General features: G+C 42.9%; 1 protein-coding gene across 3 annotated transcripts in view; it reads left to right on the top strand.

Annotated features, from left to right (window-relative positions):
• Positions 1 to 15,277, top strand: part of LOC112571352 (forkhead box protein N3-like) — a 34,663-nt gene that overhangs the window by 12,796 nt on the left and 6,590 nt on the right. Inside the window, exons 1-7 of one of the 3 annotated variants that reach the window (XM_025250302.1) lie at positions 550 to 877; positions 4,169 to 5,082; positions 8,656 to 8,813; positions 9,763 to 9,818; positions 10,262 to 10,312; positions 13,143 to 13,202; positions 13,435 to 13,513. In XM_025250302.1, the coding sequence (XP_025106087.1) occupies positions 4,192 to 5,082; positions 8,656 to 8,813; positions 9,763 to 9,818; positions 10,262 to 10,312; positions 13,143 to 13,202; positions 13,435 to 13,513 (1,295 nt within the window). In that variant the 5' untranslated portion in view covers positions 550 to 877; positions 4,169 to 4,191. Of the gene's footprint in view, positions 1 to 549; positions 878 to 1,515; positions 1,539 to 4,168; positions 5,083 to 8,655; positions 8,814 to 9,762; positions 9,819 to 10,261; positions 10,313 to 13,142; positions 13,203 to 13,434; positions 13,514 to 15,277 lie in introns of those variants that run through there. The other 2 variants (XM_025250304.1, XM_025250303.1) reach the window with 2 other exon arrangements.

Here is a 15,277-nt window from a genome sequence, read left to right on the forward strand (position 1 = left end):
TACCCGCTAAAACAGTGCAGCCCCAGGGTCTTGTGTACAGACTTGCAGACACCATTTCAGCTGTAACAATGACAAGCGGGTGGAGGAGAGAGAAGTTGTACACGATATTTTTGTCGTGGACATGTTTTTGTGCACTTTGACCCAGAAGTTTATGTTTTCTTCACAAGTAGTAAGACATCAGGCCCTAGGGTGTAGAGCAGACAGCTGGCAGTGTGCGAGGTGTTTGGACCGTCTTGTGGCCACTGTGGTCACAAGGATGATGATGATGATAATGATGATGATAACACTCGTTACGCCGAGTATCAAATGTGGAGCGCGTGGTACGAGCTAACGTCAGGGCGTCTGTCTTGTCTCGTGTCCTCGGCCTGCAGTACACGGCGTGTGTGTGTGTGACAGGGTCAGGGCGGTGTCACGTGACACTTTTAGGCAACAGCAGCTACTGTCATCTTCCCAGGCCGCGTGTAGTGCGTGCGGCGGTGAGCGGTGGGTGTGTGCGTGCGGCTGTGCGGCGTGTGTGGCTGTTGTGTGTGTGTGCGGCGTGTGCAGAGGCCGAGCACACCTCTGTGTGTGTGTGTGGCTGATGGCGTGTGTCTGTGTGGCGGTGCGGCTGATGGCGTGGCGAGGTTGGAGCCTCCATCTTTACGGGGGCCGCTAGCTGTTGGGGTGGCAGGCAGCTTTGTGGCGAGTTTTATCTCCCCCACCCCACCCCAGTAAGCCAAGCGTGTGGATGGATTGACGGAGCCACTCATTGAGGAGGAGGAGAGAGAGAAGCAGAGACACTTGTGTTTTGTGTTGTATTCGCGGAAAGAATGTGAACATCTGTAGCGTCGAGACTTTGGACCGACGAGCAACTTGTCAGCCTCTCAACACGCAACAGGTATGTCAGAAAAAGTTGGGGTCAGCAAGGTCTGATTATACTCTTCTTCTCTGGGCTTAGTCTCTCATCCACAAACTTGGTGGCTCTGGCTTTGAACTACAGGAGGTTGGGAGGCGCGGACAGTACCAGTGACGCACCTTGCATGTCCGTGGATGTGGCCAGAAGTCGCCAAGAAAATGGCGAAGAAAGTTTAAAACTTACAGTTGGTGCAGTTGGGTGGCGGACAAGATGGTTGTTTATGATGTTCGACTAGCACATAGATGTTGGGCGATGTATTTACAGGCAGGGAACTGGGGATGTGGTGTTGAGATATTCAGGTAGGAGAACCATCTGGTAGGGATGTGTGTGTACACAGGGTAAGATGCTTGTATGGCCATCTCCTCTCTTTGACACCATGGCGGCTACAGCACAGGAGGCTCTGCTCTCTCCTCTACCCTCCTTAGGCACGTCCTCGCTTTTCTTGTCGACTGTTGTTTGCTTTCTGTCCTTGGAATCCTCCACTGAAGTACTGTTGTGATGAGTATCCTTGTTTTCTCCTTCCTTGGAATCTGCGCCTTTAAACATGAGTAAAGGATTGGGAAAAAACATAAATGTGTGATGCTCATATTGCAGGAGAAGTGAACTTTCCTTTCTTCAGAAGAGATTTTATAACAAAAACTTTGTGAGTTTTTCCTGTCTTATTGTATACTGTTTGATCCAGGTGCACAAATGAACAGATGGGTGACATGTTTGTGTGCACATGTTTTCAAGTGGTTGTTGTGATGGTGTTGGAACATTTGTTTACACAGTTTCTAACAGTTTATACATTTAGCAATAGTCTGTTGAGGTGCAATATTTAGTAACAATCATTTCTGCTGTACGTGCTTAGGGAGAAAGTTGCTGCTGCTTTCTGTATAAACACTCGGCTGTTAGCACTTAATATCAGTTCCCCCTATGTAGACAACATTGTTAATTTTGTGTAAACTGATTTGCAAAGTTCAGTTGTTGTTTTTTTTTGATGCACAGTAGGGTTCAGCTATTTGTTTTGTCTACCATATGGTCTTTACACAGCAGGGCTTAGCTATTATGTCTACCATATGGTCTATTGCTGGTGGCCTTTAACCTTTGCTAACCCATTTCCCGAGCTCTGTTGACTTATCCAGCTTATATGTGCCTGTTCTCAAATTGACTGGATTGTATAGCATCGAATATTGACAACAGATTTCTTGACACACAATTGCAGAATAACCTCAGTTTTTTGACAGCTAAGTACCTCATTTGAAACCAATACTTTCTCATTCTTCTTGCTTTTATTATGTTGTTTTTAATTCACAAGAGCAAGGCAGGGCCTTTGGTGACATGTTTTTCTGATGTCTGAATTGAGAGAAAACATACTGTGCTGTTAAATAAGATGGCATAACAAGAGCGTAATCACTTTAAATGAGTCACTCGGAGCATTAAATTTGAAGCAAGGATAATAACAGTGTTGTACCACATGCCACACCCACTCTGTGTGTATACAGCATAGCCTCTGCCCTGCTAGTGATGTTACACTACGTGATGTTATATCTATGCATTGCTGATGAAGTGTCTGGACAAGGTGCAGAAATAAATGGAGTTTATTTCCTTTCTTCAACCATAATACCTCTTAGCTACCTTTGGTCATTTGTGATACAGGAGTATCAGGGAAGGATGCAGGTAACTAGGTCTGTTAAACTTTGTGTGGACATGTGGCTAAGGACACATTGCCGAAGAAGCCATGCTGTGTTTTATTAACTAGATCAGTGAACAATATAACTACCAGATCCCAATGATCTCCACCTTTGCTGCCTGACAGGCTGTGATGCTTGCCTGTCACAAGGCTATAACAGACCCTGGGGTTTGACTGCCACAAGGCTATAACAGTGGGTTGTGGTGGGGTTGCTGGGTCACTTGATGTCTCCCAGGGCACCTGAGTACTTTATGATGTGAGAAAGGTGAAGTGATTGAGAGCTCATGGTAGTGGCTTAAATTTGTTTGGCTGCTGTTGAATTCAGAAGACAGCAACACAACAAATTTTTCACATGATGTTCTATGATCTTTAAATCCTGAAGTCTGTTTATCAGAATAACATGTAAGGTGGATGAATTCCTGTCTCGCCACCAACAGTGTAACACTGTCATAAGCTGTGGTCACCACACCTGCATTTCTTGGTCATCTTCATCTCACTAAAGTGTACATGTAGTGTTGAAATCCTGCCTTTCCTCCTGTGTCTCTATAATCACAATTATTGCCAAGGGAGTCTTCTTCTTTCAAAGGATAGATTTCATTTCTTTTGAGACGAAGACAGCATTGGCAGTGGTCCAGTACCACTCAAGGGCACAGGCTGTGCGTATTAATTGCACTAATGACAGTTAGCTTTGTAGTAAAGGCCCCTGAACTCTTCTGGATGAATATATCACTGACCCACATAATCTTTACACCCTATATTGAGAATGGTCAAATGACTGTCAGATGAACTTGGTCAGCAACCATTTGACCCACAGTTGAACAGTTGAGTATTTCAGCAGTGTCTCTCTCTAATTCATTTAAAATGATTGTCTTCTTACAACCTATATACCTGACCTTGTGAACATTTGTTATACCGTACCTGCATCTGAGCTAGGCAGCAGGCACATTCACATCGTAAAGGGTTAACAAGGTAAAAAGTAAAAGTTTCAGCCTAGGATGAGTTCATTGGACAATGCCAGCTTGTTCAACTTCCAACTGGGAAAACACATTATGTACAGAGTAAGGATGAGATTGCTGGTGCAAAGCAGGTTTGTGAATTATGAAAGGTGCACAAACCTTCCGGACCACAGGTGGTGTTAGGTGGACAGTAGAAAGATGCCCTACTGATAGCTCACTAAGGCCTTGCTTCGGTGACTAAGCAAAGTACTTGGTGCTTTAGGGACTAGGTCGGTCACTAGTCCTTGCTAGTAACAACTTGTAGCAAGAGTATCATCTACTTACTAATCGTAAGTTTTTATGTGCATTTTATTTTTGTATAAATGCACAAGATCATTAATAGATAAACATGCCGCTATTAGTGGCCTTGTAACAGGAGAAAATGCTTATCAGAATATAAATATCTACTTGACGTTTTCAACATACAACCACATGAATTTGTCAGCAGTTGTTGGCTGAGCGACTTGGGCTTATTTATACAGATTGCAGATTGTTTTTTTCTTTAATAACTTTTTAAATTTTGATTGTTGCCTAATTGAAAAATGATTGTGGTGAAGTTGATGTAAGCACAAGTCTCTTAATGTGATTGGTTTTGATTGTCAACAGGATAACTCTACATTGTGCCAAAGATGCATGCCAGAGAAGCTGCAGACCCTAATGGTGGGGGCGGGTTAACAGAGAAAGATGAAACTGTTGAAGGGGACACTCCAGAAGTTGTGGACTCTACCTCAGGTACCACTGTTGTATCTACCAAATCAGAAAATACCACTGCCACAGATGACCCTACAACAGACAGTGCTACTCTTGCAACATCCAGTGCCATCGAGAGCACCATACAGGTTAAATTGGAACCAGACGACAGCAGCAGCAGTAGCATCAGCAGCACGAGTGATGTGAGCTGGCGGCTGGAGGTTGAAAGCGATGCCAGCATGCGCAAGCGACTCTTCACCAGTCTAAGTCAGAGCTTTCCAGGTAGTGCTCTCTCGCGTGTGCTGCATTCCATGGACACCATGCCTCTGGACTCCGATGATGAAGATCTTGCCTCACCAGACAAACTAAGTTCCAGCTGTTTTGCTGAGATACGCCTGGACAAGGGGGAGATGGATGATGATGAGCTCACATCTCTCACATGGCTGCAAGACTCGGACCTGCTGAAAAATATCAATGCAGGCGAGGACAGTGACATCAGTGAGGAGGATGGGCAGAAGGAAAATGACGATGGACGCAAAAATGGAGATGGTGCAGGAGCTGGCAGCTTTGTGCCACAGACCCACCCACCCCATGTACCCTACAACCCTCTGAAACACATTAACTCTAAGCCTCCATACTCCTTTAGCTGCCTCATCTTCATGGCCATCGAGGACTCGCCCCAGAAAAAGCTGCCAGTGAAGGACATTTACAACTGGATCCTTACTCACTTCCCTTACTTTCAAAATGCTCCAACTGGATGGAAGAACTCAGTGCGACATAACTTGTCTCTCAACAAATGCTTCAAGAAGGTGGAGAAGGACAAAGGACAGGTAAGATATGCATTGCAGCAAAAATTTGTTTGCCTCAGCATGCAGCTGTTAAACATACATTTTGTATTTCATTCATCCAGAAGCATGCACATTGCATTCTTTGCTTTAATGTTGGATTGGTCATCATCAAGCTCTAATTGGCTGTCATGTTCTAGTTCAGTAATTGGACTTCTTTCATTCTGTCTTCTTTTGTAAGCCTGTGGCAAATGCTTATCTTCATTGCTTGTAGGTCTGAGCATTGCGATAACCAGTTCATGTCGATATTGTTTAAGTTACTAGCATCCTATCTTTTGCACACTTTATGTCTGTAGGAAAGTTTTATAGGTTTGAGGACACCATGCCAGTTAACTTGAGCTGTGAAGTGAGAGGTGATATTGATCTTTGTGTTCCAGTAAACGTGGGGAGGGTGCTAAACTTTACCTTTTGAAAGATTTGTAAGAATTCTTGGCAGCTATACTGTAACTATAATTTGCAATATATTTGTTTGTTCTTTTCTCACCTCTCTCCACTTAGAAGTGTTTATTAAAACATGTTTATGAGTAATTTCTCAGTTTGTTAAAATGAAACAAAAATTCAGTAGTGGTTGAGAAACCTGTATAGAAGCGTACAGTGTGATTCCAAAAAAGTTGAATATTCAAGGGTTATTGTTGGTCAGTAGTAATTGAATAAACTCTTGCTGCTTTGATAATAAAAATTATCAGATGATAGGATCCAGATCATGAGTGTTGTGAGCATTTAGTGCATGGTTTCCTAGTCTGCCTTTGTGTCATAACTTTGTGAGGAAACCATGATTTGCTTGGTTTGCCTCCTCTTTGCCCAGGCATTGTCACTGTAGTGTGAAGCATTGTCAGTGCAGTGTGCATTTTCCTTGCAACTTCACAAGTGTTGAATGTTAAGTGTTAAATGATGAATACCAAGTGTTGAGTGTTACTTATGGAGTGCTAGATGTTGGAGAGGACTGTTTTGGGTCCTCTTGTGTAAGTAATTCATTGGTTATAATGCAGAAAATAAAAATTTGAAGAGGAGACAAATAGAGTATTCAGTCAGTCAAGATTATGTGCCCTATTTTCTACGTTCACACTTAAAGTTTGTGTCTCTGGGGTAAGGCGAATTGTCTATTAACACAAGGAATCTTTGCCATTTCCTTGTGTTATCTGGGCATGTTACACACTTTATCTTGTCAGTGTGATTATATGACCCAACTTTTAAAAAAACCCTCCATTTGCGCTCCTACCCACTTCCCCCACCTACCACAACACACATACAAAATAGAAGTGATTACTTGAAGAACTGCTGTTAGTAAATCAAGAGTGTACTAACACGAGCAGTACATCATACGTCCTTTTTTTCCACCAAGTTTTCTGCAGATTATCTTTTGGTGAAACAGTTCATTGTTGTTCTAGCTGCTTCTCAGTGTGATATCTAAACACTGACTCTTGGAAGCCTTTCCCCAATATTTTGCACAGTTCAAAGGAAGATTGACTAAAGGTTAAAACGGGACAATTTCCAGAAATGTGTGCCTGCCACATTGTATGCTTTCAGTTATAGATGAAAACGTGACGTTGCAAGCTGGGGGACTGTGTTTGTTATCCACTCTACAGTCACTTGAAATATCTAGGGTTACAGTGTCTGTACATGTTTAAGAGCGAGAGATTAAAACCATTAAAAAATGTTGTGCATGTCTAAACATGTCCAGATGTCTGGTTGAGGTGCAGCGTGCAGTGATGGGCTCTCATCCCCCGCCCTTCTTGCCATTGTCCTCTCAAACTCTCGGCCATCAGATGGCGGCAGTGGTTAACTGCTGTACTCTCTCACTCTTCCTACCCGGTGCTGAGGGGGTTGATGTTATGCTTTACACCTTTGTGTGACACAGGGACTGATGGGTTGATGTTATGTGACAGGGACTGATGGGTTGATGTTATGTGACACAGGGACTCATACCCCGAGTGTCATCAGACACTCACTTCTCCAGCCCTCTGTGCATGTAGTGGGGAGTGAGTAGGCAGGAGAGAGGGTCACTGTGTTCTGTGATGAACACGTTTCAGGTTAACTTCACAGATTACATCAGACAAGTGCCTGGTGGGGCGGGATTTTGCATTATAGATATTTTTAGCTGTTCCCACCCCAACCCCCCCCACACCTTACACACACAAATTTTTTTGGAGGGGATTGTGGGTTATCTATACATAGAGGTACCGCGCCATTAGGTGTGTAGCTGTTTTAGGGACAGCTTGAAACTTTTTACCTTTTTGATTGGACATTGTCTTGTCAGCACTGGGACAAGTTTGCCTTAACAAGATCTTGAGGAAAAGGCAAGTAGCATTATTGAGATTTGAGGGGGCAGGGTGCGGGCCAGAAGAGTTTAGTTAGATACCACATGTGATCACATGACACCTCTGCGCCCCTTGAGAGTGAAGTTAGGTTAACAAAGTGAGCAAGAGAGAGAGAGCATCACAGCAGATGTGGCCAATGGGACGCCAGCTTGATGGTTGCCATGGGAACCGTTTGCGGTGGTCCCGCTTTAGAAGTTCCTTACTACGTGGCAGGGCCGGGAGGAGGAGTGGGAGGCTAGGAGCCCTAGGTCTCGCGACATCTGTGTCATTGATTCAGGCTGGCAACTGCAGGCTTGTTGTGGGGAATGGTGGTGGTGGTGGGTGGGTATGGGGAGGGAGGTCTAGGAAAGGAGAGAAGACTACTCCTTCCTGTCAGAGGGACAGAAAAGGAGGCCCATGGAGGCCTTGTTTTGTCAGGGTCTTGGGGTGTCGGCAGAAATCTCTCTCTCTGGTTCTTTGCATTTACTTGGCTGCTTGAGTCCTTGCCATGCCATCAATTGCGTGACTGAAGGCGAGGCCAAGGGCTAACATCTTTGTGGCCTGGTGTGGTGGGTGGGGCTTGTCCTCTGAAGGAGGTGTGCGGTCAACCGGTCCCCCTTCTGCCAAGGACAGGAGGCAAGACACCCCAACCCCAAGTTTTATGTCAGCCATCTCCTCCAGAGTAACCCCAGAGATTTACCTGCAAGTCTCTAATGTCAGGGGGGGTGGTTGACCTCTTGTAAGACCCTCACCCCCATCTGCGGCCAACTTTGAGCAGCTGAAGACAGATGATCTACAGCAGGTTAGGAGATTAAGGGAACGACCTCAGCCACTAATTCTAATCTAATGTTTAAGGGAGCAATGGTGGGAGCCCCGCACTCAACCACCATTTAGGCATGCACCTTGTTCTTTCTGTAGTTAGTCCTCCAGTTTCTAGAAAGATTGGTGTCAGAGGTTTAATGGTTGTTTTTCTATTTGAACAGTACCAGCTTTTGGTTCTTTGTGTAGCCTTATAAGTACACACTGAACTGTTCTAAGCACATTTATTTTAGTTGTTTGTGGGAAAACCTGCTCTGTGCAATTTTCTTGAATGAGTATATTGATGTGTGCTGGTATATGTTATCTCCTTTTCTGTTACATAAATATAATGTTCTGTTTTTTGCATTCTCTTTTGTGTGTGTGCATGCATGGGCACTCCACACCATTCTCGTGGTCATGTCTTTATTGTAGCCTTATGACCCTTTTACTTCTGTGTGTATAGAGCATTGGAAAGGGATCATTATGGTGCATAGACCCAGATTACAGGCCCAACTTACTGCAGGCTCTGCGCAAAACTCCTTATCATCCCTATCACCAGCTTCAGATGATGTCCACCTTGCCTCAGAGCACCCACCTGACACACCTTCAGGGATTACCAGGGTGAGTACTAGGCATTTGTAGCACTCTGTGCCCACCCATACAAGGGGGATGATCATTTATTTTCCCTTTATGGTTTGCTGCCCAGATTTGTTTGGTGAGTCATGATGTTATTATGATAATATATAAATACAACTTAAAAATAGTTGGGAGATACAAGAGTAGGGGTCAGGAACAGCAACAAGTAAGAAGTTTAGCCAGAGTGCAAGAAGCTGGGGTGCGGGCTTTGAGCAGGCCGCTGCTATGGTAACCTACCCCGCTTAAAGGTCCTTCGGGGGGGAGGGGGGAATGCAGACAACCAGGGTGAGAGTGGCAATGGCACATCCCCCTACCCTCCCTGCAGAGGGCTCCTGTCTGTCCTGTCCTGTTCCTCCATCCTGACTGCTTTATTTTCCTGAGACCTGGCCTGTGACAGGGTCTTTGGTAAGGAGATGGTGCAGTTTGACATGACAGAACACAGAGCACTGCCCCACACTCTAGCAGTGTTGCTTGTTTACAATTTAGTCAAAGTCGGCTCAAGACTAGGTTTGCTTTGCAGCGCTATCTTCAGCCCTTTGGGTTAAATAAACAGCTTTTGTTAACATACAGCTGTAGTCTTGGGAAGGGTTGGCAGAGGGTGGCGGGAATTAGAAACTCTTCATGGCGACAGGGTGGGGGAAGGCATTGGCTAGCTGACCAAATTTTTTTCTATTTCTGGTGTATTGGAGTTATTTATTTTTTTTGTTGGATGTTAAATGTTGACAGCTTTTACTAATGTCTACACTCAGCTGAGCCTGTAGTTATAAAAAGTTCCCAGGCTTACCTTAATTTCTGTGTTTGTGCCCTCCCCTCCTGTTTCATGCAAACACTGAAGTTCATTCCATATCCCTAGTGTGTCAGCTGTTAATTCCATCAATCGTGTCTTGCATCAGAAGTCTAGCAGGTTGATTGCTATGGGTTGTCTTTCTTTCAGGGGCGTGCGGCCTATGCCTCTGGCACAGCGACCAGTGCCCAATACTGTGTCACCACGTAAGTCTGAACCACACTCACAATCCCTTTCTCTCACTGACATAAATACTGTTACATTGTGAATGCTGATGCACATACTTGGTATAAATACTATATGAGTATATAGTACAAATACTCATTATATGATCGTATAGTCCAGAGCGGTTGAGCACCTGTCCCAAAAATAAATCATAAATAGAAAATAAATAAATGTGTGAGATGTAACAGAATTTGCTATTCACATTTGTTGATCTATATTACATTGCTGAAAACCATGGTCATCATCCATTGTCATTTTTAACTCAATGTGTCCAAAGTCTTTGCATGTGCATATTTACACATTTTTGTTTTCACATTTTACTAGACTGCACTGCTTTTACTGATTAAGATTTGTACAAGAAGCTTGAGGGTGCAGGTAGATATTGTGTACACATGCTAACAAGAACATGAACACTTTGTCCTAGATCTCTTCCCGTTCCTGAGCAGACGGCTGGCACAGACGCCCTGTGTTATTGGTGAGTTTGAGATGGTTGATTGTGCTGTTATTGGCGAGTTTTGGGTATTGGTTGTATGTCCTATAAATGTTATCCTCATTTATTATGTTTTTATACACAGTGCAGACTTCCAGAGAGATCTGGATTGGTAATATCTTGGATGGTATTCCTGAAAGCAAAGGTGTAATGAAAAGATTATGGAGGTCATAGGGAAGCCTTTGTCAAAATACGTGTTTCTCCTGCAGTCCACATATTTTGTCCTGGTGCTGCCACTGCATATCATCTTTTAGATGGGAATAATTGGCTTCAACTTGGCCAGGTAGTCTGAAGCCAGAGCACAGTTTTTTTTAGTACAGAAAGGGGCAGTTTGTGCCTGGTTGTAGTTTAGAACATGTAACCTGGGTTTACAGCAGCCAGATACTCCATAGTGCCTTCAGGCACTTAAATTGCATTTGTTCATAAACATCTGTAATAAATACTTTTTATCTTCCTGATGATGTAGCGCTGTTTGAAAGCGCTCTGATCATATGCTTGTGATATTATAAACATCTGGAAGAATGTGAAGCAGGTTTAATGTAAGTTTATGGGTTGTTAATGCACATTTGTGTGTGTGTGAAAGTTGGAGTTTTTAATACATGTGTGCTCAAGCAGCATGTGAGGAAGTTCAGGGTCTGTCAGAGCTGCAGCATCTGCTGACAGGAGGGCTGCGGTGTTTTTAGCTCCTGCGGTATCGAAGGTCTTTGCATTTGTAAAGAGGTGCATGGCTGGTGGGTCTCAAAACAGCATGTTTTTCAGGAATTGTGTGTCAACTCATATTCATAGATGGCTTATAAGGAGGTCTTGGTGAGACAAACATTTTAAAAACATTTCCTTCTCTACTGTATTCTGCTTTCTCTTGTCCCATCACTTTCCCATCCCCCCCATCACTTCTCCCCTTTCCCTGGCCGACTAAGAGGTAGGTGGGGGTGTGGGCAAGGCGTGGCAGGACTCTGTGTGCATGTGCAGGAGCTTAGACACTCCCTGACTGGTGCAAGTTGTGGCGCCATGGTTTGTGTATTGGTTACCAAGGTACCCTAGCGACTTGTTGTCAGGCTGCCATGGCAACGCCACTTACCTGGTGTGTAGTGTTGGGCTGATGCATGCTAGAAAGCAGGGTGTGGTGATAGAACAAGCTGAGTGTCAAGGTCAGTGGCACGCCCACATTACTCCCCCTTCCCTACCAACACCTTTCCCTTCCCACATTTTCTCAGAAACCAACATTCTGTGCAGGTTTTTTTTTTTTTCAGGAAAAACTTTTGTCCATTTTGCATTCTCTCTTAACTTTACCTGCTGTGTTCAGTCTTGACTGAAAATGCTCAAGGGGCTGCCAGTGTCCCAGAGAGCAGTTGTAAAGGTGCACCTCACTCTCCCCTCTCTGTGCATGTTCTTGGATGTGTGTCTAGGTTATCTCACCACTGAGGTGTACATTAAGGTTTCTGGTAAAAGGTACCCCCATATTTTCATACAGCAGACCCTAATGCTGGTGTGGGGTTCCCACAGCCAAAAAGCGAAGTAAATGGAGCTGGGATTGGAAGAGGACATGTAAGTGGTGGCATGCTAGTCACTTGTCCTGGGATGAAGAATCTCCTGGCTGACATTGGAATGACAGGTGAAGGCTCGGGGAGACAATGCAGGGCAACCCTAGAGTTACTCATGTGAGAAAGGGAGGCTGTCGCCAAGCTGTGGATCACAGTCTAAATAAGTGTATGTGTGTGTCAGCCTTAGAAATATCTTCTCTGAATAAGTGTGTGTGTTTGCAAGTGAGGTGAATGGAGTGGCCTCAGCAACAGAGACCATCCTGGTAGGTAGAGACTCCCCCAACCCCAGGAACACTTCTTTTTCCCTCAAACCTTGGCAAGACAGTTCCTAGAAAACACAGTATTGGACTGAAGACTTAAGGTTGAATCTTGCCCTCTAGTGCTGCTAATTTGTGGTCCCATTTTCTTACTTTTTTTTTCCAGAGCCCAGAAACAGTAGGTAGAAAATGGATAATCCTACCAGTCCACTCATTGCCTACAGGCACTGGCAAAGCCTGTGTAACCAGAGCTAAGAAATCCATACCACATTATCTAAACCCCTAGATTTTAAGCTGAAATTCCAAATCCATTCCAGTTACCAGATCCCACAGTGCCTGGATCCATGGCTACCTCTGGAGTAAATGTCTGCTTCATGGCAATGACTCCTGTGGTGTTGTGGTCAAAGACATGATAGAGTAGTAGCCAATATGCTTAAAAAGAATTTTGAGAAAAAAAAGTCAGTTGAATTCTAAGCTTGTGGTTGGCTTTGTAAAAGCTGTTTAAAGGCTGGCACACTATTAAATGTGTGAAAGAACTCCACTGCATATAAGTAAATCATGATTAGTTTTCAGATATAAGTTAAGAAGTATGATGTATTATAAAATGTTCCAGACATTTGTGTGTAGCTTGGTTGTCTTGTATTTATGAAATATACGGAGGTATAGGTGGTACAGGAAGGGCAGAGTGGAGAAATAAGCTAGTCCCTTGTTTTTTGCTGGGTATCATCAAACCTGCCTTAGAGCCTCATGTGGTTTTACTTTTTAGGAAACTATTGTCAATCCTGTAACTTTGGCCTTTTTTCCTTGTGTGGTATTTTTCAATCTTTGCATTTTTCTCAACAAACTGCTGTAAATCATGACAGCTACATCATGTTGCTGTTGTCGACTGTCTAGCTTTGGTCTAAGATGGTTTGCCTTTACTTAGCAGTGTGACATCATGATAACAGATAATGAATGCTCATGGACAGATGTATTGGTAAGAAAAAGATTTTAAGAATGTTTGTTTTTGTGTTGCAGACAGTGAAATGCAGGATGTGGCAAACACTCTAGTGGCAATGAAAGGCTTCAGCAGCAAAAGTTCGTATCTGAGAAAGTAGTGGGGGCAAGCGTGTGTGTCTGTGTGTTTGTGGGTATTTCTGTCCAAACTGCAATGCTGTGAAAATTTTTTTTTATATAAAGATAGTATCAAGATTCAGTGGTAGGAACTTTTTGACTATTGAGTAGACAGTATGCGTAACTCAAAGTACACATTAGTGTTAGCATTAAAATCAAGTGAAACAGTTTTGAAAAATCAAGATCTTGTGTGCAGATTCTTCAGGGATGTCTTCAGATGGATCAGATGCTAGTGGTCCCACAAGCGCCAGGTCCATGTTTAAGCGCAAATTTGGGTGTGTACTAGTCCTGTCAAATTGTATTTTTTTTTTTCTAAGACGTTCTTAGAATATTGTCAAAAAATCTTAAAGGCCAACCTGAATGGTTTTCGTCTTTTGCACATATCGGTAGATATGTGTGAAATAAACCTAACCTGGAAATTACAGCCTACAAAACCCATCCGTTAATTATCCGCTAGCAAAGTATGCAATTCACACCTCCAATCAACGAGAACCTTTAACAGTGTAGTACATCATGTTTGTACACCATTCACACTAGTCATCAACATCAAACAGAGCAACAGTTCGGGTTATTTGGACGTTGAAAGTCTGTATTTCTCGAGCTAAACTAGCAGCTTTTCAGAACCATGAGAAATGCAGACTGTCAGCGTCCGAATAATCTGAACTGTTACTTGTTTTTTCTCTCTCTCTCTCATTGGTGTTGACTACTGGCAACCTTGTAAACGGTTTACTGGCATAATGTAGTACACTGTCATCAGCGCTCGTGGATCGCAGGTGCGAATCGTAGCGGATAATTGACGGATGGGTTTTGGATTCTGAAATTTGCAGGTTAAGTTTATATCACCTATATCTACTGATATCGGAAAAAAAAACCGCAAACTGTTCAGGTTTGTCTTCAACAATTGTTGATCACAAATCTGTTTTATTTAATTACCACATTTTTAAAATCATGTTTCTACATGTAATTGTTAATTTTATTATGAAAATACTTTCTTTTGGGAAGGTGGAAAGGTTTTCGCAGTTTTTATTGAAAAATTATTGAATTTGCTCGATGAAGTTGGCATTCTAAATCTATAGGCATTTGGGTTGTCTGGCGCCAGTGACATGATACAATAGGGTTAGGGTTGTCATGTACAGCTCTACAGTTACTTTTAGATGAGCTAAAAAAGCACTAAGAAGATGAATAAGTAATATAATTATTCTACAGACAAAATGGTTAACATATTTTACAGACATTAAAATTATATGCCCCGCACCCTAAAAATAAAATTCTTTCATTACAGTCACTTTGGTAGAAAGTTCTTTTTGATACTTCTGCCATTGATTCAGAGCTCAAGTTCAAAAGATCACAGAAAAAACTGTCTTTCTGAATGCTGCCCAGCATGATCTGCTGTACCAGTCCATAAAGGATACAAAAGAGAAAATCCTGCACAGAAACTAGTCCTTTAAATCTAATAATTATTAGTCTTAAATTTGAAGTACTGCTAATCAAATATTCCTCAATTAATAATTTACATTCAGTCAAAAACTTACACTCAAAAAGATTTAGTTAGGAAAAGTTTTGAGTTTAAGTGAATAAAGTACATTCTTCTAACGAGTCTGGTCAGGCCAACATAGCAGGTTCACTGACCCAGTCACGGGGGAGAGTATGCAAAAACAGGCGGCAGCAAAAATAACTCTTGGTCTTAACCCTATTTTTCACAATGTGTACCACTCAATGATGCCAAGACATCAAAGAAAAAGCGGCCGTCATCAGACCCACAGAGATCACTTGCCATCTGTCTTTTTCATTCCCATCTACTATCTGATTGATTATAAAGCAAAAAGGTTTGTGAAACACCTGTGTCCATTTCCATATCAAATAATGGCCTTTTTGAGTATTACCTGAGAGTTTGGCCAACCTCATAAAAATTGGTGGGGACCACTTTGGATGATGGGTAACAACTATATTATGGCAGATCTTTATTTATTTTTTAATGCATAATGCAGCTTTAATGGGCCCGTTTTGCTCATTCACTTTTATGAATGATTTGTTTCCAG

Source organism: Pomacea canaliculata, linkage group LG8, assembly GCF_003073045.1.
Source record: "Pomacea canaliculata isolate SZHN2017 linkage group LG8, ASM307304v1, whole genome shotgun sequence".
In the NCBI taxonomy this organism is placed as follows: Eukaryota; Metazoa; Mollusca; class Gastropoda; order Architaenioglossa; family Ampullariidae; genus Pomacea; species Pomacea canaliculata.